A 24,276-nucleotide genomic window follows, 5' to 3' on the forward strand; every position below is an offset into this window, starting at 1 on the left:
CTCCCCGTAACTACCCCCTGCTGAACTGGCACATGGAGGCACTGCCTTCTCCCATGTTATGGTGATGACATGGAAAGTATCATGGGGACATAGCCTGTTGTGCCACTGTGTCACTGTGGGATCAAGTCGTGCATGTGGGGAGGCACCTAGGCACCTACTAAGTGAAGATGGGAAGAAGAGCACTCGCTGCTCCAGTCAGTGGAGTGTAGCAAGGGATGTCTGAGTGTGGGTCAAGCCTCCAGGCGGTGCTGTCACTTCAGGTCCTCTCAGCTCTCGTTCTGATTCTCACTACCTGACTGATTCCCACTGCTGACATTACACATAGGGTCCCTGCCCCCCAATGGCCAGGAGGACAGAAGTGGACAGGAGATTTGTGTATATACAGTATTGAATCTAGGTCTGATTCCAGACTTGTGGTGTAGGGGAGATAAGCTGTGCTCACATGAGGAATGGCAGGAGAAGCACCTTGCTCCGGCAGCCCACTCATCCACCTTAGCATGCACAGGGCACAGTGCTCAGCTGAGAGGCCAAGATACAACCTAGATAGCCCACTCATCCACCTTAGCACGCACAGGGCAAGGTGCATGCACAGGGCAAAGTGCTCAGCTGAAAGGCCAAGATACAGCCTAGGCAGCCCACTCACCCACCATAGCACGCACAGGACACAGTGCTCAGCTGAGAGGCCAAGATAACAGCCTAGGCAGCCCTCTCACCCACCTTAGCATGCACAGGACACAGTGCTCACCTGAGAGGCCAAGATACAGCCTAGATAGCCCACTCATCCACCTTAGCACACACAGGGCAAGGTGCACGCACAGGGCAAGGTGCTCAGCTGAAAGGCCAAGATACAGCCTAGGCAGCCCACTCATCCACCTTAGCATGCACAGGGCAAGGTGCTCAGCTGAGAGGCCAAGATACAGCCTAGGCAGAATTTTACAAACTGAAATAAACCTACTTCAGAAAAGAACACACACACACACACGTTGCGCACGCGCGTGTGTGCGCACGCACACACACACGGAACAGCCCATGTGATATTCTGTTTGAGTGAACCCTCCCTATAGAGGATCAGAACTTAACAGGAGGACTCTAAGCTAGGAACTTGAGTCCACAGGAAGCTCTGTGCCAGCATGTTCCGACATTTGTCAGCTGCTGAGAAGGCTTTATAATGTTTTTTTTTTGGGGGGTGGGCCTTGAACTTAGGGCCTGGGCATAGTCCCTGAGCTTCTTTTGCTGAAGGCTAGCAGTCTGCCACTTGAGCCACAGCACCACTTCCAGCTTTTTCTGTTCATGTGGTACTAAGGAATTGAACCAGGGCTTCATGCATGCGAGGCAAGCACTCTACCCCTAAGCCACCTTCCCAGCCCTTTAAATGTTTTTACAGCAATCATTTTACTGAGTAGGTGGACTCGGTTACATCTGTTCTAGAGGTAACTTCAGATATCTTAGTATTGAGATAAAAGACAAGTCTAAATTAGAAAAATGCCGTTTATAAAACAAATGGAAAATGTGAAGGGGTTACCAAGCATGTACATGTGCGGTGGGGTCATGGGTCGTATGCTCTGTAGGTGTGCTCTTGGGGTGTGGTATGCAGGTGCGCACCATTGTGAGTTTGCTGCTGTTGTGGATCACATGCTCTGCAGGTGTGTCCTGCAGGTGTGTTCTCCAGGTGTGCCTTGCAGGTGTGCACCATCATGGATGATGTGGCTGTTATGGATCATGCATGCTGCAGGTGTGTCCTGCAGGTGTGTTCCACAGGTGTCCTCATTGTGGATGAGGCAGCTTTTGTGCATACCTTCCACTGGTACCTCCACTGTAGTCCTGGCCAATCCAGATCAATGACTGTTGTCAGGTGCTCTTTGCTGCTTGCTTGGAGAGTGTATATGGGCCTTACCCTGATGGCTACTGAGCCTGAGCACTAGCTTTATGTTCTGGAACCTCCTTAAACAAGTGCACCTGGTTCCCATCTTGCCGTAAAATTTCTCCAGTCACATGTGTATCCTCCTTTTTGCCACAGATGTACAGTGTGTATGTGGGCATTACATGCTCTTCCCAAAAGGAAGGCAGGCTGCCCTGCCTCAGAGCCCCGTCCTGCCTCCAGGGAGGACTGAGACCAGCGCCGGTCACTGCACACCAGGCTGCCGAGTCTGACAGTAGTTCTTCCTCTCTTGTCTGTTTCTCCTCAGTGGTTCTCACCATTCAGGAAGCCCGTCAGCTCACTGTTCCAAAAGCAGTGGGTCTCTGGATTCCTCCAAAGTCTACATTGTGTCACACAGCAGTGGTCAGCAGGCTCCTGGCTCCATGTCCAAGGCCTACCACAGGCAAGGTGCAGCAAACACGTATGTCATTGGCTGGAAGAAATCAGAAGGCAGCCCACCACCCGAGGAGCCTGAAGTGACCGAATGTCCCCGGTAAGGAGGCTGCCAATCTCTGGACAGCATTGTACGTTTTTGGGAAGTAAATGTATTTCCTTACAGAGGAAACACAGTTTCCAGAAAGACAGTCTAGAATTATCCTTCATTTTTCTTTGTTGTTGTTTTTCTGCCATTCCTGAGACTTGAACTCAGGAACTGTGTGCTGTCCCTGAGCTTTTTGCTCAAGGCTAGCACTCTACCACTTGAGCCACAGCTTCACTTCTGGCTTTTTGGTGGTTAACTGGAGATAAAGAGTCTCACAGACTTTCCTGCCTGGATTGGTTTCAAACCTTGATCCTCTGATCTCACCTCCTGAGTAGGTAGGATTACAGGTGTGAGCCACCAGTACCTGCCCCCTTTTATGTAAAAGAAAAAATGGTCTTTGTTTTATATCATTGCAGTGGCAAGGTCATTGTAAGATACTGTCAGTGTTGAAGGTAGCCTGAGAATTGAGAATAGGTCAAGAATAGGTCAGAGCACCTGTGCTCCAGTCAGCACACAAAAACAAAAGCATTTGTTCTGCCTGGTTTAGTGGTGGGGACGTTAGGTTCTTGGGATGAGGAGGAAGGTTTGTATCTGTTTGGAAAACCCTGATCGCCCATGTTGCAGGGAACACCTGTAAACATGGTGACACTGCTGTCTCTGAGGAAGCAGGGAGAACAGTCAGAGCAAGGTTGTTTCTAGTTCTCAGCTCATGGCTTGCCTGTTTTCCTTAGAAGTGTGGGACACTATGGGCACCACGCTGCCAGGTCATATGCTGTGCTGTGTAGGCATGGAACCCCTTGGCAGGCATCTGGCCATGTGCCTAACTTCCAGGGTGTGTGATGACTCTTCAGAGAGTCCCTCTAGTTTAAGCTTGGTCTGTGGACTAACACCCCAGCTTTGTTTCTAACTGATGACTGTCAAAATACAGCTGTCATGACATTGCTTTCTAAAATTAAAAATCTCTTTATTGCTTAATTGAATATGGAATCTTTTGTTTAAGAAACTGTATCAGTTATTGCAAATGAGCTATTAAGGAAAGAATTTTATTCCAAATGCAAATGTTAGAATAATATGCATGAAGGTTTTTCCATCTAATAAGTTCTTTAAGTGGTTCACAGGAATTCATTCCAAGCCTTATTTTAAGTTCTCAAAAGCACTGCTGGAAGGAAGCCTTTGGGACATCCCAGGTCTGTGTGTGGCCACACTCTGGTCCACAGCCCTGCCTTCTAGGGACAGGCAGCAAGGAGGACTATGAGGAAGGGTTGGCGTCCCTGGGGAAATCAGTGTGCACAGCTCTGATGGCCCTATGTGTCCCCTCCACAGCCTCTCATCTTAGAGTCTGGCTGCATCCCAGTGTACATCCTCAGGCACTGCTTGGGTGGAGCAGTAGAGGTCCTTCCTGTCCTCATTCCCTGGGGAGAAATGAGCCTAGATCCATGGTCTCCTCCTCATCCAGGTTTAGTATAGGACTCTGTGTACTCACTCACCTATCAAGTATCCCAGGAGTCCCCACAGCGCATTGTGTCCCCAGCCAGACCTGCGGGCCTGTGTTCTCTGTTTGCTGGCGTTTTGTGAAGCCTTGCCTTCCAGCTCATGGAGGCAGTGCTGGGGAGCCATCTGTCACCCCATAGCAGCACCACTGAGACCTCGAGGATTCACCAGCCCCCCAGTCCTGACCCTCAGTGCACAAAACCTAGTGTCAGTTTGCACCCTCTGGGAGAAAGCCACATGACTCAGAAATCACGAGTCACATCTTTAATAATCACTCTGTGGAGCCCTCATCAGTTATTTCTCATAGTAATGCCTTATGAAATAATGTAAGCAAGCGAGCAGTTCTGCTTCTAGCCTCGTTTCCACCCATACTGCTCCTCCAAGTTCCCAAGCCCATTAGCATCTCCCAAGGGGGCTCTCCATGGCCTCAGCCGAGCACTTCCTGCTACTTGCTTGGTCCCCGTCTGCAATATACACACGTATACGTGCGCATGCGCGCACGGACACACCCCAGTCAGGGTCCTTCAAGGGCACCATGTTCTGTACCCACAGTGTCTGGCACCAGAGTAAAGTCTCAGCATATTTATGACACAGCATTGGACATATTTTTTATGTTTTGTTTTTAACTAGCTGAGCAGAGGATGTTAGCAATCTTTATTCAGATCTGTATGGAAACTAGGATGATGCCCTGCAGTTGTAGCTATAGAACTATAGCCACAGTCATTTTAGCTATAGCGGCTACTGATAGGACCAGAGGTCGTCCCATGTATCTTCTCTAAAGCAGAAAGGCCAGGAGCTCCTGAGCACCTCCCAGCACACATTAGGCAGTTGCTGGGCGCACACTTCATAAAAGCAGCACTATACTGCTGCTGTGCCCTGGCTTCCCCAGGAGGGTCCCACCCCCGTGCCACACTGGCTCACAAAGCAGCCCCCCTCGGCAATATCCTGAAATTGTGGAGAGCTCTCTTCCCAGCTCTTTGTCAGCATTACCTCTGCTCTGAGATCTGCCCCATTGCAGGGACAAAGCAAAAGCCAAGCTGTTCAAATATACCCTTCCTAATGCAAGCAGGTCTCATTTCCGAGTGGGCTGAAATAGGCATCTCTGTGGCAGGTGACGGTGGCATGGAGGCTGCCTGTGGAGCTCACCATTGTAGGCAGAAAGTTCCCGTTGCCTTGCCTTTCAGGGCACATGACAGACCATCTACCTCCTCCACCAATCCGACAGCCGCGGTTAGCCTGGGTTCTCGGGAATGTTGGTAACTGAGATTACTTCTCCACAGTGCATCTTCTCAAAGTGACTTCCTGTTTGCTCCCTGGGAAGAACTGAAAACAGTAATTCAGCTTGGCAGTCTTTCGTGGCCCACAAATACATTTTTATATCCTGATAATTAAGGGAGACAGCTGCTTTATTTATCCAAACAGCTTTGTGAAAGGCCTGGCAATGGAACATGCTTTGGTGCATGCCTGGACCAATTACTCTGAAGCTCCAGCCTCCCTTGGTGACCTTCCCTCTGCTCTGTGAGTCCCCGGGGTTCTAGCTCTCTACCTCAGGAGGGGGCCCTCCAGCCTGTGAGGGCCCAGCACCGCTTGAACAGGCAACCACGCCTGATAAATTATTGAAACTGTTTGCTGACACAGTTTAGGAAAGGAATAACAGAGCTGTATTTTAAAGTTGGTGTATTTTTTCTCATCCGGGCTTTGGGGATCTGGTTTGTTTCTGAATTATTCAGAAGTCTCACTGCAGTCACACTCCTTTCACAGATGTGAGATGGGGTAAGGCCTGGCGCACGTGCAGCTGCAGTGAGCAGCTCTCCCACTAGGACCCTCAGGCCCACACAGGGCCTAGTTACTGGATTCTCGCCGTACTGCCCCATCACTCAAACATGCCCCCCCCTGAGTCCCTGTCCCCATCTGTTCCAGAAGGATGTACAGTGAGATGCATGACCTGACCCCAGCTCCACACCAGGCTGTGGTGGGAGACCCAGCCTCAGAAACTCAACATGTCCTCTCCAAAGAAGACTTCTTGAAGCTGATGCTTCCAGAGAGCCCCTCAGTGGGAGAGGGGAGAAGGAAGGTGAGTACCCTCCATGGAGTGAGGGAACAAGTCAACAGCAAGTACCCTCCACTTCTCTTACGACCCTCCCGCTCCATGTGCAGGGCACTGCCAACATCGGCCCTCAGCAGGCGGCAGCCCACAAGGCTCTGTGGTTCGCACAGAAAGCCAGGCCAGCCACCTCAAGAACCTGCTCCCAGTTAACTTTTACATAGTGCGTCCCCTGGGAATAATGACCCGGATGACAGGAAGTGGCACACACAGCATGTGAACCCAGCACAGCCTGGAGCATGGCTGGTAAGGAAACAGTGGCTCCAGCTCGTACACACATGGCCTTCCAGGGGGCCTGACCCGGCCTCACGGGCCTCGTCAGGGCCACGGTTAAGGCAACCTTCTTCATCCACAGCAGAGGAGCCCCTGGGAAATGTTAGTTTTAGCCTCAGTTTTATTGTAGTCTTCAAAGCCACTTTATAAAATAATACAGAGTATTGGAGATGTGGCCAGACACTAAAATCCCAGCTGATTGGAAGGTGTTAATCAGGTGGATCATGGTTCCAGAGCAACCTGAGAAAAAAGTGAGATCCCCCGGCCCCTCAATAAACAAACCAAGTGTGGTGGCATGCATCTGTAATCTCAGCTGCTCGGGAGGTATACATAGAAGGATCACAGTCCCAGGCAAAAATGTGAGACCCTACATGAAGAAGAGCCAAAGCAGAAGGGCTGGGGTATAGGCCGGAGGCCCTGACTTCACACCCTCTGACTGCTAATGAGCCTTTTTTAAAGCATGTCAAATCATAGGGATGGGACCGTGGGAGCGTGGGCACCAGGGCCACTGACTGTGCAGAACTGTGACTGCCTGTAGTGGAGTGGACATCTCCTAAAACAAGTCACCCTCCCCTGATCCTAGGTCCAAACGTAGCTTTGTAGAGTGCACACTGTGGTGTCCTTCACCAGTGGAGAAGGGGAAACGGGGGAGGGGAGGAGTCCTTGGGCCACCTATGGACATGGAAACAGCCATTTTCTGTACTTGCTCACCACTATGCATGTACACCAGAGGCTTGGAAATGCAGATTGGATCTCTCCTTTCCCAAGTATTTGACTATTTGCCCTAGTCAGACTCTTCCTTGCCCTCTCTAGTTTTTAACACACACAGTCATGCTGATGGTTTCCTTCAGTCTGATTTTGCTCTTTTTCTGTAACTCTGTTTCTGATAACTGGAAGCAGACTGTTGGAAATAATCCTCTGAAGAGGACAGCAGCCTTGTACTGGACTGAAACGATTTTTCCTGAGTCTTTTGTGTGGCTTAGAAATGTCAGCATTCAGAATTAGTTGTCTTACTTAGATTAGATTGAGCTTTGGATGTCATTGATTGATACAAAAATGGCCTGGTATTAAAAATGTAGTCATTTCCAATTAAAATCAAACCAGCACAGTTCAGCTTGAAGGAACTGCTGAAATGGCAGCAAGAGCTCTTACAACTATAAAGTTATAGGACTTTCATTTAATATCTCAGAATTAATAAAGCTTTGCATGTCTAATTTGTGGTAATATACTGCAGAATGTCAGAGGTGGAAACATTAAAATCCAATAACAGCACCGGAGCCCTGATACATGGGCCTGACGGCTGTACCTGAGCCTGACTCTGCGGTCAGAGCTGTCTCTGGCTAGTCAGGCCTACTCCATACAGCCGTGCTTTGTCTGAGCCCCTCCATGTGTCCTGTATCCCCCTAGTTCTTGTTCTACGGGAACCTGTCTCCCCGGAGGTCACTGTACCGCACACTATCTGACGAGAGCGTCTGCAGCAATCGGAGGGGGTCATCCTTTGGGGGCTCCCGGAGCTCCATCCTTGACCAGGCCCTGCCCAATGACATCCTGTTCAGCACTACCCCACCCTACCACAGCACGCTGCCTCCAAGAACCCAGCCTGCACCCAGCATGGGGAGCCTGCGCAGTAAGTGCACCCCTCACTATTGAGGATCTAGCTGTTTTACTCTAAAGGAAGCAAAGTCTCAATCTGGTCTTCTGAAAGAGAGTCAGGACTGGGTGGGCCTGGGCCAGGAAGGGCCAGGCACGGACACCTCCCTTGGAGGCCCTGGGACCCAGGTTCACAGCCTAAGCAGGGCCACATGTCCCAGCTTCCCCTGGGCACTGAGGACAGGTCAGTTTGATGATCTTCCTTCTGGTGATACCTTAAAAATTAGGACTTTCAATTTGTACCAATCCTTCATAAATTATTTTAATCACAGAAATCATGTTGGTTTTAAAAGGCAGTTTTTATGTTTATTTCCATTCTCCCTAGCTTCTGTGGCATGGAAAGGATGGAAGCTTAATCAGGAATATATTATGAGTTGAGGTGTTTTTTTTTTTAAGTCCATCATAGAAAGCATTAACTTTAAGCCAATTTTAACTTCCTTAACACATGTAGATGTTCCTAACTAAGTGAAATAAAATTTATAATGGTAGTGAGCACAATTGAATGATCCTAATCTCACACAGTGCTTATGAATGTTTCTTTAAGTCATACAATACCTTGCCTGGTACAAAGGGTCCACTTGCCTTAACTGCAAAAACCTTGAAACCTTGAAAGGTGAAAGGTCCAAGCGACCTTCTGACCCCCCCAGTGGTTCTCCAAAAAACTGCCCTTTTAATAGGAACCTTCCATAGGCCCCAGTCTGAAAACTTCTGTGACATGGAAAGTTCTGTTTTATGCTGTGTTACTTTTCTCGTCGATTATGCATGAGGTGCAGTGGTGTTCCCAGGTGTGGGCTTTGCACAGGCTCCCTCTGCAACATGATAGATGCATAGTTTTTCCACTCTCACTTTTTAGAAAATTAACATTACTTTTTAGAGCCGTTTGAGGTTCACATCAGAATCCAGCAGAAAGCCTTGATTTCTGATACACCCCGGCACCCTTCCTCACCCCCCCCCCACCCCCGCACACTCCCCAGACAGCTCAACCTCCAGGAGACCTATGTTCACCCCTTGTGCTCCCTCCTGTCCTCAGCAAGACAGAGTTCTGAGAGGCTGATGTACTGCCTGGTAGATTGGGGGGAGGGGGGGGGGGCAAAAGTCTTCCTATTAGCTGTTCTCAGTTTCCAGCTTTGTGTTAAAATTTGGAGTTTAGGTTGATCTTCACAAATCCTCTAGTGACAGTGGTTTCAGATAGACAGAAATGCAAAAGGCACTGAACTCTTCTGTTAGGCACAATGCAGGAGCACCCCACACCAGCTCCCGTGGGAGAACCTTCCACACCGATTTCACGGATTTCAGCAAAAAAGAGGCCCTATCTGCAGGGAAGCACTGGAGAACTCTGTCTCTGCGCCTGTCCACCTGTAACTATGACAGTCACATCCTTTCTTTCAGATATTTTTAGTTTTTAAAAGTCCCAGGTTCCCACCTGTCTCAAAATGTTCTTTCAAGACCAAGATCTTAATCCAGCTGGTGAGACCGACCCTTGCCAAACCCCAGACTCTTGGCAGCTGTGACTTAGCCATGACTCAAACTTCCTGTGCCATCTGGAGCATGCCAGGTCTTCATCTTCTCCACAAGTGTCACCTAGTCAGGCCACTGGTGCTTGCTCTGAACTGTCCTGCATTGTTTCAAGGCCATTGTTTTCATCACCGGTGTTCTGCTGAAGAAAGCTCCTCAGTGGAAAACAAAAAGAGGGACCGGCCTTGGACCCAGCTCATATCCCTGCATTAGCAGCCTCCTCTGTTCCTGGCAGTGGGACCCTGCATTCAGTCAGTGCAGTCTCAAGCACTGCCAGGTACATAGCAAGTCTAAGGAGAATTCCTAACAGTTCATGGAAGAGATCAGAACTCTCCAAGAAAGGGAGAAATCTCTTTGTGAGGATCGGCTCAGTGAGCTGTCTCTCCTCAAGTCCAGTAGTTTATAACTGTTTCCAATACAACATGGCTTCAAAGTGAAAGAAAAGTTTAGAATAAATGAGAGCTAATATTTTAGATGCCCTGGTACTCCCAGGTAGCTACTGTCCCTGGATTGCAATGATGGCCCTAAGCCACTGGGTGAAAGGCCTCTCTGCTCAGAGAGGAGTCCTCGCCTGGCCGGCACTGCTCCTGGTGTGGTAGCCTACTCCACCTGCCCCGCTGGCTTCCGAGGGTGCTGGAGAGGCCTCGGGCATCTGATCCCTGGGACACTCCCATCTCCTCCGTGCTGACGGTGACAGCATCATGTGGTTTCCGTGGCTTCAAGTCTCGGAAACAGAAAGTCATACAATCTATGTCTGTGGCTGGAAAACAGCCTGCGTAGGCTGCAGGGTCTGGCCACCATCCAGCCCTCAAACCACAGCAGGCCCACGTCAGGTCCATGTGCCACAGGGGTGGGTGGTGAGAAGCATGAACAGAATCACCCAGATAAAGTAGACAAGTGTCTGCCTGTACCCAGAAGCACTTTCAGGCATCCTCCCACCCGTCCATCTCCCAGAGATCCCAGCGTGTTGCAGGCATAAACTGACACCAGTCCCAGGCTCTGTCTGTCCTGCTGGGCCACCTGTCTTTATGGGCCTGCAACTAGCACAGGCTGCTCAGGAGGCCATCAGCCTCCCATGCTGTTTTCTGCACTAGCACAACCACTGTCGCTCCTTGCTTATGGCCTCTGTCCCTCTCGTCCAGTCATATTTGTTCTTTACCTGGGTGCTGTCAGAGCCAGCGAGGACGCGGCTGTTGGTCACATTGGAGAGAACAGTCAGCACACCAGCTAGAGAGCAGTTTGAGTTTAGTGTCAGAAGCTGGCATGGAAGAATGTTTCTTTATAAAGGCAAAGGAAATCCACAAGTTGGTATTTCTTAGTAAAACACAGTCCAGGAATGCACTTTCTGTGTGTTCCTGCCTTCTAGCTGTGAAGGTATGTGACAGAGAAGGGGTTGCCCAGTGCACAGGACCCTCAGCTTGCTTCCCTCTCTGCTTGATGGGGGACCTTAAACTGTGGCTGCCGATGACCTGAGAGCTAGCTCAGCCAGCATGCACCCCACATGGAGATGGCCTCCCTCATTTCCAGAGACGGCCTAAGAGGAAGCACCTAGAGCTGAAGGTCCTCCCAGTTTCAGCTCCAGCTTACCCCACAGCAGGGACGCAGCACACAGAGGACACGTGAGCCACTGTTACTACCCCACTGAAGACACAGCAAGGACCCATCACACACAGGACGCACGTGCCACTGTTATTTCACAGATGGACAGGGAGACAGTGACAGAATGGATTCCTCTCCTCCCCTAGAGGAGACTGGACACACTCTAGAAGACATTGCCATGTCTCTGTGTCCGCATCTATGTGGCTGCCATGGGAAGAGGTCTGCTGAGCTGTCTGTGGATGTGAACAGGCCAGGTACCCCTCAAGGCCACATTTACAATCAATGTTTCTCCCAGGTCCTTTTTCCAATTCTGATGTGCTTCTTAACAGGAATTGTTTGTAAAAAAGCAAAACAAAAACCTTGCTAGCTGTAATAGTGGATGGTGTGAGAGGCGGTGACTGGCTGACACTCTGCTTGTGTTTCTATTTAGATGAGTTCTGGTTCTCTGACGGGTCATTATCAGATAAGTCCAAGGGCACAGATCCGGGCCTGATGCCCCTCCCCGACACAGCCACAGGATTAGATTGGTCCCACCTCGTGGACGCTGCACGGGCATTTGAAGGTAAAGACTTAGCATCCCTGGGCCCCTCCGTGTAACTCAGGGCACACATTCCTGCAGGGTCTGGGTGGCAGCTCGGAGCATGTCTGTATGCCAATTTTGTGGCTAAAGTCAAGGTGAAAGGCAGCGGGAAGGCTTAGGCCTGCTGTGGTTATTAGTGGCCACCACCTATAGTGTCAGCCTAGGAAACAAAGTCAGACCATTTTCCAGGAGGGCTTCAGGCTACAGAAGGTGGAAGTCTGCTTCTGAACCCCTCCACGGCAACTGGCCTCTGGAGCCCAGCCTGTCCACTCACCAGAGCCTCCGGGCTGTGCTTCCCAAATGAACTGAAGGCACTGTGGCAGGGAGGACTCCCTTGGGGGCCAGAAGCCACTTGTCCCCTTCCCCCAGGGCACATCCAGACTCCCCGCTCCTGCCTATGCACAGTGCTTATTCCCTGCAAAGTCTCAAACTTCAAACTTCATTGTAACAAACTGTTAAGACCATGTAAAAGGCCTCATTGAGCTCCGACCCTGTGCCAGTATTATATCATAGTCAGCGCTTCTGAAAACAGCTTTATGAGTGCGGTTCATCTGCCTGCTGGAGGCACCGTGAGATGCACAGGGTAATCCCTCCCTACAGACTTGCTTCCTTTTACCACAGTCAGGATGGAGGCTTTACCTGGACATGCTCATGGTGCTAGACATCCATATTGGATTGGATTGTTCAAGAATTGGCAGAGACACCAAGTTAACCCACCCAAATATAGCTGCTCAACTATACTTAACACACTCCAAGTGGCCAAAGCCAAGTTGCCGGGTGCAGGCCTGCAGCCTTCTGCTTGCCCTCTAGAGAGCCACAGCCTCCCCACGCCACTGCTGACCATGAGACAGAGAAAGCATAACAAGAAAGACAGAAGCAAAGCATAAGAGGCCCCAGGCTTTGGGGAGATTTTAGATATAACTACAATAATGACTCCACTAGGAAGAATTAAAGCCACAATGGGAGAGAGAGCGAGAGAGAAAGAGAGTGTGTGTGTGCGCGCGCGCTCTCGTGCACATGAGCGCACACGCGTGCGTGGGGGAAGAAAGGCCTGAGCTACAGACAGCAGCTCTGAAAGAAAAATGTGCTTCAGAAACATTTAGGTGGAGAAAACCTGAAAATTAACTGCACTTGAAAAAGATGCCACAAAAAATGAGAAAAATCAGAAGAAAAGGGTTTAAAACAAAGCTGGCAAATGAAATGTCAGTGCGTTTTATGAATATCAGTCATCAGAGTCATCTGTTTTCTTTGAATATTTGATAAGTGTTAAAATGTTCAAATTAGCAAATATGACCCAAGGGAAGTGCAAAGAACAAAGTTGGGAAGGAGATGAAACCGGGCATGGTAGTGGATGCCTTGTAATCCAGCACTGCGAAAGCAGAAGCAGGACGATTTGCTGTTTGAAGCCAGCCTGGATTACACAAAGGGACTCTGCCTTTGGAAATAAAAAGTGAGAAGAAATGAAATGAATGTAGAGGCCAGTGAGCTATAGATGGTATAGGATCTGTGTTCCTCTCACCCAGACCCGCTGCAGAGACCAGCTACCACCTCCACCTTGGAGCCCCTCCCCGGCCTGCATTGGTGGGGCCTCAAAGGCCTTTGGAGAAAGCAGATCTGGTCTTGAGCCACTGACCCCAGTCAATCCAAGGCTGCCCTGACTCAAGAACTTGGCTTTCTATAGAATTTGGTACTCAAATGTCCATGCTGTGACCTAACTGGAGGCCTGAAGTACCCTACCAGCAAGCAGCCTAGAGACAGGTTTTCTGCAGCACCCCACCTTGCCTTGGCCCCCATTGTGGGGGGAGGCACAGGAAAGGTCACTGGACAACATGCCCAAACCCCAAATACCACTGGAAACTAGTGTGTTTACAATTCATTGTTCTCAGATGTTCAAAGGATAAAGAAGGCCTTGTGTAAGTTTCTCAAACAGCTTTTTTTGCACAATGAGATTCTTTCCTGATTAGACAGCCATAAAAAAGGACCGTATGACAAGCTAAATCTTTCATATTGATGTGGAAAGCCTAAATGAAATTCATAGATTGACAGGATAATTCATGGTTACCACCAAGAACTTAACTAGTTGAAAATAAAAGAATTTTAACTGTAAGAAATGATAGTAGCTGGAGTAACTAAAATTGATCACATCAATTAATTCTATGTGATATAATTAAGACCTATTTTTAAAGAAGTTAGGATTTAAAGAGACATTGCCAAAGATTAACAAGGACTACTTGATTCCAAATGATTACCTAATATGATATGAAAAGTGTTTATATGATATGATATAGAAAAACATTTATATGATATGATATGAAAAAATGTATAAGCAGATCTCCTAAGTCCAGTAAACACCCTTTGAGGCCCTGCCCTTTACATTTTTACTGGAATCCTTAAGTAGTGAGGCATCATTTCATGCTGTTCTTTTCAGTTTAATAAACCGCCCCACTACCTATGGCCTCAGCTACAATGTGATTTCCTAGGAGGGTATGAGTCAAACAGGCTCTCCGAAGGACTCTTGCCACAGTCAGTACTGCAGCCAGAGCTCCACATGCCCAGGGCCCTCTACCCTGTCCCTAGCAGGGAGCTGTGTGTTTTCATTGTAGTTTGGAAAATCAGGAGAGGACAAAAGCAGGCCCTGGTCCCAAGAGCTGTGATGTTATCTCCACCACTTTCGGTGGGTCATCCAGATGGCAGGGGTGTGAGGTGGACTTCACCTCTCCTCATGTGAGCGAGAATGAGGTGACTGCACATCATTTTCTCTGCAGCCACCTTAAAGGACAGACACACGAGACAACTGCATGTTCCTCAGGATTAAGCCATCTGTAGAATTACGAGATAAACACTGACACACTTTAGTGTAAGTAAGAGCAGGAATGGATAGAAGGCTTTAGAGAAAACAACCGTTTTTTACTTCATTTGTAAAGTAATACAATTTCAATTCAGCTATCTAAAAATATGCTAAAGCACTTAATTGCATCCATTTGGAAAATAGAAGAACAATACCTAAAAAGCATTATAAATTGATAATAATTAACATAGCATAATAATGATTCAAAATAGAGTAAGTCCTTCTGAAGAAAAAGAAGACACAGAAATCCAAATATATTTAAGAGTTAAATGGGAAAGATACGTGCATGTCATTTGGGCCCAGGACCTGGAGAGCTCAGTGATAGGAAAGGAAGGTTGCCTTCCAAGGGATGGCCCTTGTGCTGCTGGTCAGTGGGGACACAACACATGCTAGGACTGTGTAAGCACCTGAACGAGCCCAGAGAGAAAATTTAGACAAGAAAATGTGGAACTGTAGGTCAGGGTTTGTGATAAATGTCCTTAATAAAAGCAAGGTATCTAAAGCAGGAGCCTAGCATAAAGGACCAACTCCACGATAAACAATGAGGTGCTGTCCACAGAAGAACCCCAATGGATAAGCAAGTGCACCATGCCCGCCACACTTAACTTAAGCCATGGTAAGCCGCCAGTGCTGTACCTTGTGACTATGACAAATAAGACACCCACTCTGGAAGAACACCGTGGAAGAACACGGCTGTTCCTCATCAGAGTATAAACCGATCCATGTTGCTCAAACCTTTTCAAGCTCTATGATTACATATAGCAAGAGCCAGAAAAATATTCCCCTCTTTGACCAAAAATCTGATTTCCAAGTATTGACTAAGAAATCATTAGATAGCAAAAGGCTTTTACTTTAAAAAAAATGTTATGTAGCATTATCAAAAAAAAAAAAAAAACAAACAGGTGAATAACCAAATTCCATGGGAGCGTGAAAAACAATGGAGAGGTCTCATTAGTCCAGGAAGGGTGGGCAGTCCAGGTCCTATGACAGTCAGGTCCAGACCGGCCAGGTCATGTGTCAGAATGCTGTATGTCCAGTTCCTTTGCCTGGTGGACACAGCAGTGCCCCTTGCCCAGCAATTCTGCATGAAACTCCAATATATCTATACAAGAGTATTGCCATCCACCAGCACAGTTCTTGGCACCTTCACTGTATGCAGTGACGCATGTGTGGACAGTCCTGGGTGCCAGTCCCCAGCACAGAAGTCTTTGAGGCCTTCTCTGTGTACTGGCCACATGCATGGACCATTGCTGGTAGTGACTGCACAACCTGTGGAAAGCACACTTGGATTTTGGATGCAGTCCTGTCCTTCTGCCAGGCCTCGCGGCAGCAGCAAACAGCAGCTCTGCCAGACCCCAGCTTCAGAGGACAAGTAGCCGATACTCTGAGGGGTGCTGGCTTGCTGAGCCCTGACGCTCAGTAGGCTACATGCCAGTGTTTTGGCTTTACAGTATTTTTACCTTTTTCTTTAATTGGGATGTGGGTAGGGCCTGTGGCTCTGCCCCTCTCAACCTGGTGACCAGAACAAAGCCAACTTGAAAACCTGGCGGTGAGTCCAGCTGAGTCAAGGAAGGACAGTGCCAGGTTTAAACTACACCTCATTTAGTGAAATATTTGAAGGAGGTAATTGATGGCCTCTTGAACATTGACTACATAGATGATGATATTTGAGAGAAAACAGTTGGAAAGGTCAAATGACATGGCAGCCACAGGAGGCCCAGCTCCAGCCAAGAAGACCTGTCCTCAGGGCCTCTCTGCTTCCCTGAGGCCGTGGTGAGAGGAATATGTGCCTCACGTAACCTGCTGTTAATCTGGGCCAGGCACCACACAGACACAGTGGCCACATGAGCGTGTTCTCAAAGCATTGTCTGCTGCACACTGTATACACCCGTGATTCTCAAACAGCATCATAAACAGAAACCTTTGTGATGAGAACCTTGGCAGCCTTCGCTCAAAGTTGATCAAGTTACGGTGTTTGAGTGTGTATGGAACATGACACACCAAGAGCCTCCAAATGCTGTCATACTGGTAAAAAAAGAAAATAAGGCCATCCAGAGATGCAGAATACAGAGCCAAGTTTATAGCAAATCAGATTATCTCAAAAGCTAATTACAAGTGTTTCAGGCCAAGACAGCAGTTGTGTCTGAGTAAAGAACAGTTTCAGAACTCTTCATTACTGGTCACTCAGTAGAGTCTGCGTTCTCTCTCAACACCCCCTGTGTTTTGTGCAGAAAGCCCCAGGTGGCGTTTCCTCTTTCCCAGCAGCCGCCTGAGTCCGCTTCTTCCCACATGGGAACTCCAGTGTCAGTCCAGAGCCTCATAATCGGACGCAGAGCAGCAACATCCCAGCCTGTCTGGAGTTGTGGTTTTAACAAAGACAGATGCAAGCTGCTCTGTCTGTGGGAAGTGTATGTATTTATTCTGCACCTCACCCCATGGGTAGACTTGGTGCTCTTGCTTACCTGGCAGCACCCAACTAGTGTCCTCAGCATTGTCCTGCTCAAATAGCAACACATGGCCGGCTGTTGTCAGCGGTGTCCTGCTCACCTTGTAGCCAGCACTGCAGGCGAGAGCACATGGGGTGATTGATGGTCCCTACCTTGCCATCTTGGCCCTAAATTTATAAACAAAAGCTTGATGGCTGACCTTCCTCTTGTTAGTGTTCAACGCAGTAAATCTTTTTTAACTGGCGTTGAAGTAAGTTTCTGGCCACTTAAAAGGGTGGATTGTTTCTTACATAAGCCATGCTTCGTGTGCCCTGTGGCTGTGTCTGCTCAGTGTGGAAGTACCTACAGGGCTGAGGGCAGTGGGGACGCAGAACCCAGATCTGGGCTGTGCCTGCCTGCCAAGTCCGTACCTGAACACATCCTTTTCTGTGCTGGTGTTGGGGCCATGCGGTTCCAGGTCAGTAGTCACCTGATGGCCAAGCATTTGTCATCACAGAAAGAAGCTATAGAAGCAGAATCTTTGGCCGGAAACTGTCAGGACGATAGCTGTGTTTGTTGTAAAGCAGGCTGAGCTTGGTGGAGCAGTGTCAGTGCCCCCAGCCTCCCGAGCCCATGGCCCACACCTGCCTCTGCCGCTGAAATCTGCTCTGGCTTCTTCCCCTGACCTCAGGCTGCAGCTCTGAGGAGAAGGGCTGCCAGTGGCAGGTGCCATCCTGTCCCCTTGGGACTTTTATCAGTTCAGATAGAAACAGATGGAAGCTACATTCCCAGCCAGGCTTGACCATCAGAGCCACTGTAGTGAGAAAGAGAATCATGGCTGTGCTGTTGCATTTGCACACAGTGATGGTAAGTCTTGGGGATCTTACCCATTTTTTTCTGACATCCTTTGTTGTCAGTAGTTCACTGTGGAATACAGCACTTTCCCTCCTGTTTTTTTACACACGATGGAAGAACAGGACTGTGTGGAACTCCACAGCTGCCCGGACCTTCCCCTCTCTCCACAGCTTGCCACACAGTAGACCCTGTGCGGGCATGGGTAGTGTCCCCTGTGTGCAGTGCATCTTAATTGAGTTACAAATTATCTCATCATACACAGAAATCCTAGTTCTTGGTTCTAAGTTGATAATATAATTGTCTTGGGACTGCAGAGTGCTTTATCTTCATATAGGTTGGATTGGGGGGGGGGGGCTCCATAGAAAGGCTGGTTAAAGAACATCTGTATGCTTGTAGCAGATATGAGGAAGGGACCACAGTTTGGAGAACACTGCTGTGGTACACTGCAGATGGCCTAGCAGGCTTTCCTCCATGTAATGTTGGCAGCTTCTGCGTTGCTGTCTCCATCCTTTTCATTAACAACCAGGCATGCAGGGCCTCATGAGGAGGCCCCAACAGCAGGCAGGCGACCTAAGATGATTGCACCCGTGGGGACCCCCATGCAGTCTCTCCCCATTAGTCATATGGTGTAAGCCAGGCCTCTGCAGCCCTCGGATTCCTGCTGCAGTGAAGGTGTATGCTCACAGACCAGACCAGGGAAGGTGGGGCTGGGACAGTGGTGGGTCCCAATTCCACAAGCCGCAGAGACCAACCTCCTGTGCCCTTGAGTCTGTCCACCCTGTTCTGGGTCAGAACTCTGGTGGCCATGGTGAACACCACCAAGGCCATGCTCTGCCCTTTCCTGCCCAGCTCTCCCAGCATTGAACGCCAAGTTGCTCACCCCAGGATGGAAATAGCCTTGTACTGAGAAGCCTTTGCACCCAGCTGGCCGTGGGTGCTACTGCTAGGGAGGTGGGGCCCTGACCTGCAGGGGTTTCTGCCCCACTGACCACCCGCACCATCACCCTTTTGATTCTGGAAGTGGGTCCTGCCCATGGTTGTACAGTGTGGGTATGACATTTGCCTTTGTGGTGCACCGCCACCCTGCATGCTTCCAGGTGGGACAATGAGCCTGAAACGCGTTCCCTCCCCCACGCCGGTCACTACCAGCCACACTGGCTCTCACAGCCTCGCCTGATTCCACACACACACACACACACCTGTGCTTCTCATGCTGCTCGCACATGCATGCACGTGCGTGCATGGACATACGTACTACTTCACATAACTTTGTTGCTTGAGCCGTCTAAGGAGCCTGGAGATTTTCAGGTTCAGAGAGAGTCCTGTTCACAGGAGATTCTGACTCTTATTTCAGGTCTTGACTCAGAGGAAGATCTTGGGCTGCTCTGTCACCACGCGTCCTGTCTAGGTGATTGTCTCGCTGTTCCACAGCCTGCTCTGTATCTGCCATGTGTCTGCACGTCTGTCTGCATGGGGTGGGTGCCCAGGGGACATGGGCTCTGGCTGTCCTGCCTCAGGACTGTTCTTGGGTTCAGGAGAGCCTGGATCAGGCCATCTCCCTGGTTCTTTCAGCTGGCCTGCCGAGTCATCAGCTTGTTTCCTCATGCTCAGTAGGTAGCTTTGGCATTTCTTGGGATGTGGAAGGAAGGAAGCAGATGGCTCTGGCCCATCCGGGATCTGTTAGCTGTTCCTGTGGCTGCCATGTGTATGTCCTACAGCCTGACAGGACAGTCGTTCACCATGCTTTCTCACCAGCAGCCTGCCTGAGTTTCTTTTTCTTAGTTTTGTTTCAGAACAGGGCTATTGGAGGGGCGACATTTCGTTTAGCCATTGTGCGCACCCCTGTGAAGTCAGCACTAGCAGCTGTCACTGACCTTGTTTTCTGTGCTTCCCTGTCCCCAGACCAGAGGGTGGCATCTTTCTGCACCCTGACAGACCTGCAGCACGGGCAGGACCTCGAAGAGGCCCCAGAGCTTACCCTGTGTGTGGACCCCAGCAGTGGCAAAGAGTTCATGGACACAGCTGGGTATGTAGCCCTCCCATCCCCCATCCCAGACCAGAGGTTTGAGGGGCACCAAACTGAGTCATCCCCCTGCCCTGAGGGCAAGGATGGCACTGGCTGTGTAGTCCCAGAGCCTGGTCCTTGAGCAGGCCTCACACCCTGGTGACATGTGTAATATATCACTTGTGTCCTCATTCCAAACTCTGCTTCCCGTAAACTGAGCTACTCTTAGCGGGCTTGTTCTTGCTATTGAACTCCATGATACTTCACGACAGGCCAATTAGGGTGATTTGGTCTACTTTGTCTCGATTTAAATACCGTCTTTATCTTGCCAACCTACAAGTGCTACAGTCCAAAGCTCTCGGAAGTCAGCCCACAAAGCCACAACAGGCACCTAACACGAGATGGTGTGCGGCTGTGCGGATCACTGCTCCAAGCACACAGGATAATTTGAGTGAACATTTTCCCAGCAAAGTCCCCAAGGTTAACATCGTGACTCTTGAGTCCCTTCAGCCATCCTAATAGCTCTCTGTTTGCTAGGGAGCGCTCTCCGTCCACACTGACTGGGAAAGTCAACCAGCTGGAGTTGATCCTGCGACAGCTGCAGACGGACCTTCGGAAGGTAATGCCACTACCAAGGGCGAACAATCACAACTGCATGCTTGGCCCCTGTAACTAGTAGGAGAAAATCAAACTGCATGGAGACAGAACTGCCCAGAACAAAGGCCAGTAGACAGCAGGCCCCACCCCTTCTCCCATGTGGTCTTCCCACCAGTAGGCCATATGCTTCCTTGTAGGGGAGCATCCATGGCCCCAGTGATGATGACTTGAGGGGGCCTCCACACACCAGGCCTTAGAATCAGCCCCCCCCCACATCCTCATAAAAGCATAACCACCGTCCACTCTGCTGGCTGCCCTTTGCAACCCAAGGAAGCAGAATACAGTGCCACGGATGAAATTCCAGAAGCCTCTGTCCTAGCTCTGGAAGGAGAGGGACCCAGAGGGCTGTCCTTGGGAACACGTGGTAGGGGATGGTGGCTGTCTTAGGAGATATGGGGAGGGATAGGGACTGTCCTTGGGGGGATGTGGAGGGGATGGGGGCTGTCCTTGGGAGCCCTTGGTGGGGGATGGGCACTGTCCTTGGGGGGATATGGAGGGATGAGCACTGTCCTTGAGGGAACATGGTAGGGGCCCAGGCGTCTACCAGACCTCCAGTGGATTCTCAGCACTCAGCTCATGGAAGTGTTGGTGTGGGAGCAGGAAGGCATGGGAGCCAGGCTCTGAAGTCTCAGTGTGTGTTGGGAGTGATCTGACTGGTCACCTGAGTGCGGACCATACTATCTGCTGCCCTGACCTCCTGAGAGTGGCTGGACCAGCCCCAGGGGAGAGCCAGCATGAGAGGAATTGGAGGAGAGTGCAGAGCAGAGTGCAGAGCCCAGGACTTACTGATAGACACAAGTCCCGAGGTTCACTGGGACGGGGTGCAGGATCATAGGAAGGTAGTGGGGGACAGGGTATTCTGAACCCAGATGGGAGACTTGGGAAAGTGAGGTCTCAGAGGTGAAGCCAGGCCCAGCCCCCACTCCAGTCTCTTGGGATAGAGGTGAGAAAAGGGACTGAGGAGAGCATGGCAAAGGATGGGGAGCAGGACACTGGGTGGCAGGGGTACTGATGGGACAGCTTGTGATGACTGTCCCCCCAACACACACACACACCACCCCTGGCTGGCACAGAGAGTCACTTGGGTCCCCCTAGAAACACCAGCTGTTCCATCAGACAGGGACCCTTTTGTGGGCAAGTTGTGGGAAGCCGGTTGGTAGAATGATCTTGACAGAGGTCTGGAATGGCAGACCTTCCAGGTCACAGAGCTGGGGCTAGCTTACAGGTTGGTTGTGGTGGGAGCAAACCCAGCAAACACCTTGATGCTGGTTTCCTTGGCAAGGGAGCAGCTGGGCAGGCTGAGCCTTATTCTAGCCAGGGTTGTACGGACTCGTGCAGCCTTCCTTGCACAGCTGCCCTGGGAAGTTCATGGAGACTCCAGCTGGTTCCCTGCCCTTCCTCCCACTGGCCCTACCACCTGCAGGCCCCAGGGAGGTGATCTGGGAGGTGAGGCTGGACGTGTGACCTGTCTGTGTCCACTCTACAGGAGAAGCAGGACAAGGCCGTCCTGCAGGCAGAGGTACAGCACCTGCGCCAAGACAACCTGCGGCTGCAGGAGGAGTCACAGACAGCGACCGCCCAGCTGCGCAAGTTCACCGAGTGGTTCTTCAGCACCATGGACAAGAAGGCCTGACCTGCCTGCACGCTCCTGCGTCTCATGCGGCTTACGTACGCTTCTGCCATCCGTAGACATGTTGCTGTTCCATTCTTTGTCACCCATTCACCAAGCAGGACGGCTGGGAGCACAGTGGAGCCGCATGTGGAAGATGAATGTAACTCCGAGTGGAGCCAGTGCCAGCCAAGCTGTGGGGCCGGCGACCCTCCCGGAGAGCGCACGTCCCCGCCGTGCAGGGGCCTGTGGGAAGCCAGACAGTGTAGCATAGTGGCTTCGGCATTGTAAAATAAGTGTGGAGACATACTCAGACATGTACTTTAATGTTAAAGGTGCTCTATTTTTTTGGATGTACATACAGTAGTTTATTTCCACATTATCATAGCAATAAGAAGGGAGGCGTTAGGAGCAGTGGAAAGCTGGGCCCGCCGGTGGGTTTGATACTAGATTGAATGCTGTTACAGTAGAGATTTATTTATTTGCAGGAACAAATGGTGCCTGAATATTAACAGTGTTCTGACTTTTTTTAAAAGAAAAAGATATGTCTGCCTCATAAACAGCTCAACCGTCAGCAGCCGCTTGGCCTGGCTCGCCGTCTGCTTGTCCTGCTTGCTCTCCAGAGCTCCCGCTGCCAGGCTGGCGGACCGCACCGGGCAGATTTATCTATCACTGTACAGAAGCTCCAATGAAGTGTCTTGTATTTAACACCCTTATTTAAGCTTATTTAACCTGAAATTGTTAATTTTGTAAGATTTGGCTTTACCTGCGCTAGGATGAGGGTGGCTGACGGCAGCTGAAGCTGGCCAGACAGACAGAAGCCGGGGGAGGCTCTGAGGCTCATGCTCTTTGTACTGCTTCGCCGTTTTTAACTGTTAAATTTGAGATGGACATACATCTTGCTTTTTTAATAAATGTTAAAAAAAAAAAAAAAGTCCACGCAGGCAGCAGTAACTTGAGCAACCCGCCAGCATCTGCGAATGCACACACTAAGTGCTGCTGCCACCTGTCAACATTCTCTGAGCTTCTCCTAGTCCCCTTTAATCGCAGCAATACCCTTGGTGGGGAGGTATGAGTACCCCATTTTACAACCAGGTAAACCATGCCTCAGGTTAAATGATTTACCCAGAGTTTTTTTGACAGAATTGCTATGTAGCCCAGGCTGGTCTGAAACTCAGTCCTCTGTCAACCTCTGGGAAGCTGGGATTACAAGCAGGACCCACACCTTACTCCTTTAGCATCTCACTCAAAGAATTTGGTTTTGCTTACAAGACCATACATACATAAAGCAGGAATGTGAAAAATTAGGGAGTGGTCAGTGCATTGAGTGTAAGCCAAAAGACACAGCACGCGGACTCTGTGGGCCGAGGAGCACTCCAGTGCTCCATCTCAGCCACCTGTGAAGCAGAGTGATCCAGACTTGACCCTTAGTTGGGATTTCTTCTGGGTTCCTGTGGGCAGCGCTGTGTGCAGTGCACTTACGGTTCCTGTGGGAGGAGCAGTGGCTCGTGGCTGCCCATGGCCCCATTCTGAGGGAGACCCGGGCCTCAGTGCTCCCCACAGCCACAGCACTGTGAATCCAGTAGACCTTGTGTCATCCTCCCGCCTGTCCTCTGCTCTCACTGTGCCAGGCACTGGAGACCTGGATCCGGGGCCCTCTCTAACGTGCCTGGTCTAACATGGTGAGAAGGAAAAGATGGAAAGTAAGGGAGAGGGTGGTTAGGTGCTGACATGGTTGGACAGGCCACCTGGTACTGTCTGAGCTCTCTCTGCTGCAGAACAGGCCCCATGAGGCAGAGCTGTGGTCAGACCCCCTGCACATGGCTCTGAGGCTGTGTAGAATTTGGGTTCTGAAAAACAGTGGAAGGAAAGAGGCATGTTCAGAGATGGGCAGAGCCATGGCACAGGGCTGCTGGTGGCTGTGGGTGCCGAGAGTCCTGGGTTCTGAGAGGAGAGCGGCCTTGTAGGGCTGCAGACTGTTCAGGGCAGATTGCAAACATTTTCGGCTTTGGGAAGTCACACACTGGCTGTTGTGTTTAAATGTTTCTGTTTACTAGTCCTCAAAGATGGTTTTTTGGCTTGCAAAGCCATCATCGCTTTGTGAACCCTGGGTTCAAGACCAGGGCAAGCCATGGGGAAGCAGTGTGGGAGCGGACGGTGGAAGCGGGCTAGGGATATCCAGCCCTTGGCTCTGGGCAGCAGTGACTTTAGAGAACAAGGACATCTTGCCAAGCCCCGGCTGGGGAGGGAGGAAGTGGTCTGTCT

At 50.1% G+C, this 24,276-nt stretch overlaps 1 protein-coding gene across 8 annotated transcripts in view; it reads left to right on the forward strand.

The window, feature by feature from the left end:
* Sipa1l2 (signal induced proliferation associated 1 like 2) overlaps nucleotides 1-23,425 on the forward strand; it is a 138,570-nt gene extending 115,145 nt beyond the window's left edge. For 2 of the 8 annotated variants that reach the window (XM_069998132.1, XM_069998133.1), the window contains exons 15-22: nucleotides 2,187-2,411; nucleotides 5,811-5,964; nucleotides 7,675-7,894; nucleotides 11,462-11,593; nucleotides 19,095-19,148; nucleotides 19,643-19,766; nucleotides 20,283-20,364; nucleotides 21,889-23,425. In XM_069998132.1, the coding sequence (XP_069854233.1) occupies nucleotides 2,187-2,411; nucleotides 5,811-5,964; nucleotides 7,675-7,894; nucleotides 11,462-11,593; nucleotides 19,095-19,148; nucleotides 19,643-19,766; nucleotides 20,283-20,364; nucleotides 21,889-22,035 (1,138 nt within the window). In that variant the 3' untranslated portion in view covers nucleotides 22,036-23,425. The remainder of the gene's footprint in view (nucleotides 1-2,186; nucleotides 2,412-5,810; nucleotides 5,965-7,674; nucleotides 7,895-11,461; nucleotides 11,594-19,094; nucleotides 19,149-19,642; nucleotides 19,767-20,282; nucleotides 20,365-21,888) is intronic. The other 6 variants (XM_069998134.1, XM_069998136.1, XM_069998135.1 and 3 more) reach the window with 5 other exon arrangements.
* The last annotated feature ends 851 nt before the right edge of the window (nucleotides 23,426-24,276 follow it).

Source organism: Dipodomys merriami, unplaced genomic scaffold, assembly GCF_024711535.1.
Source record: "Dipodomys merriami isolate MVZ:Mamm:240054 unplaced genomic scaffold, mDipMer1.0.p SCAF_51, whole genome shotgun sequence".
NCBI lineage: Eukaryota > Metazoa > Chordata > Mammalia > Rodentia > Heteromyidae > Dipodomys > Dipodomys merriami.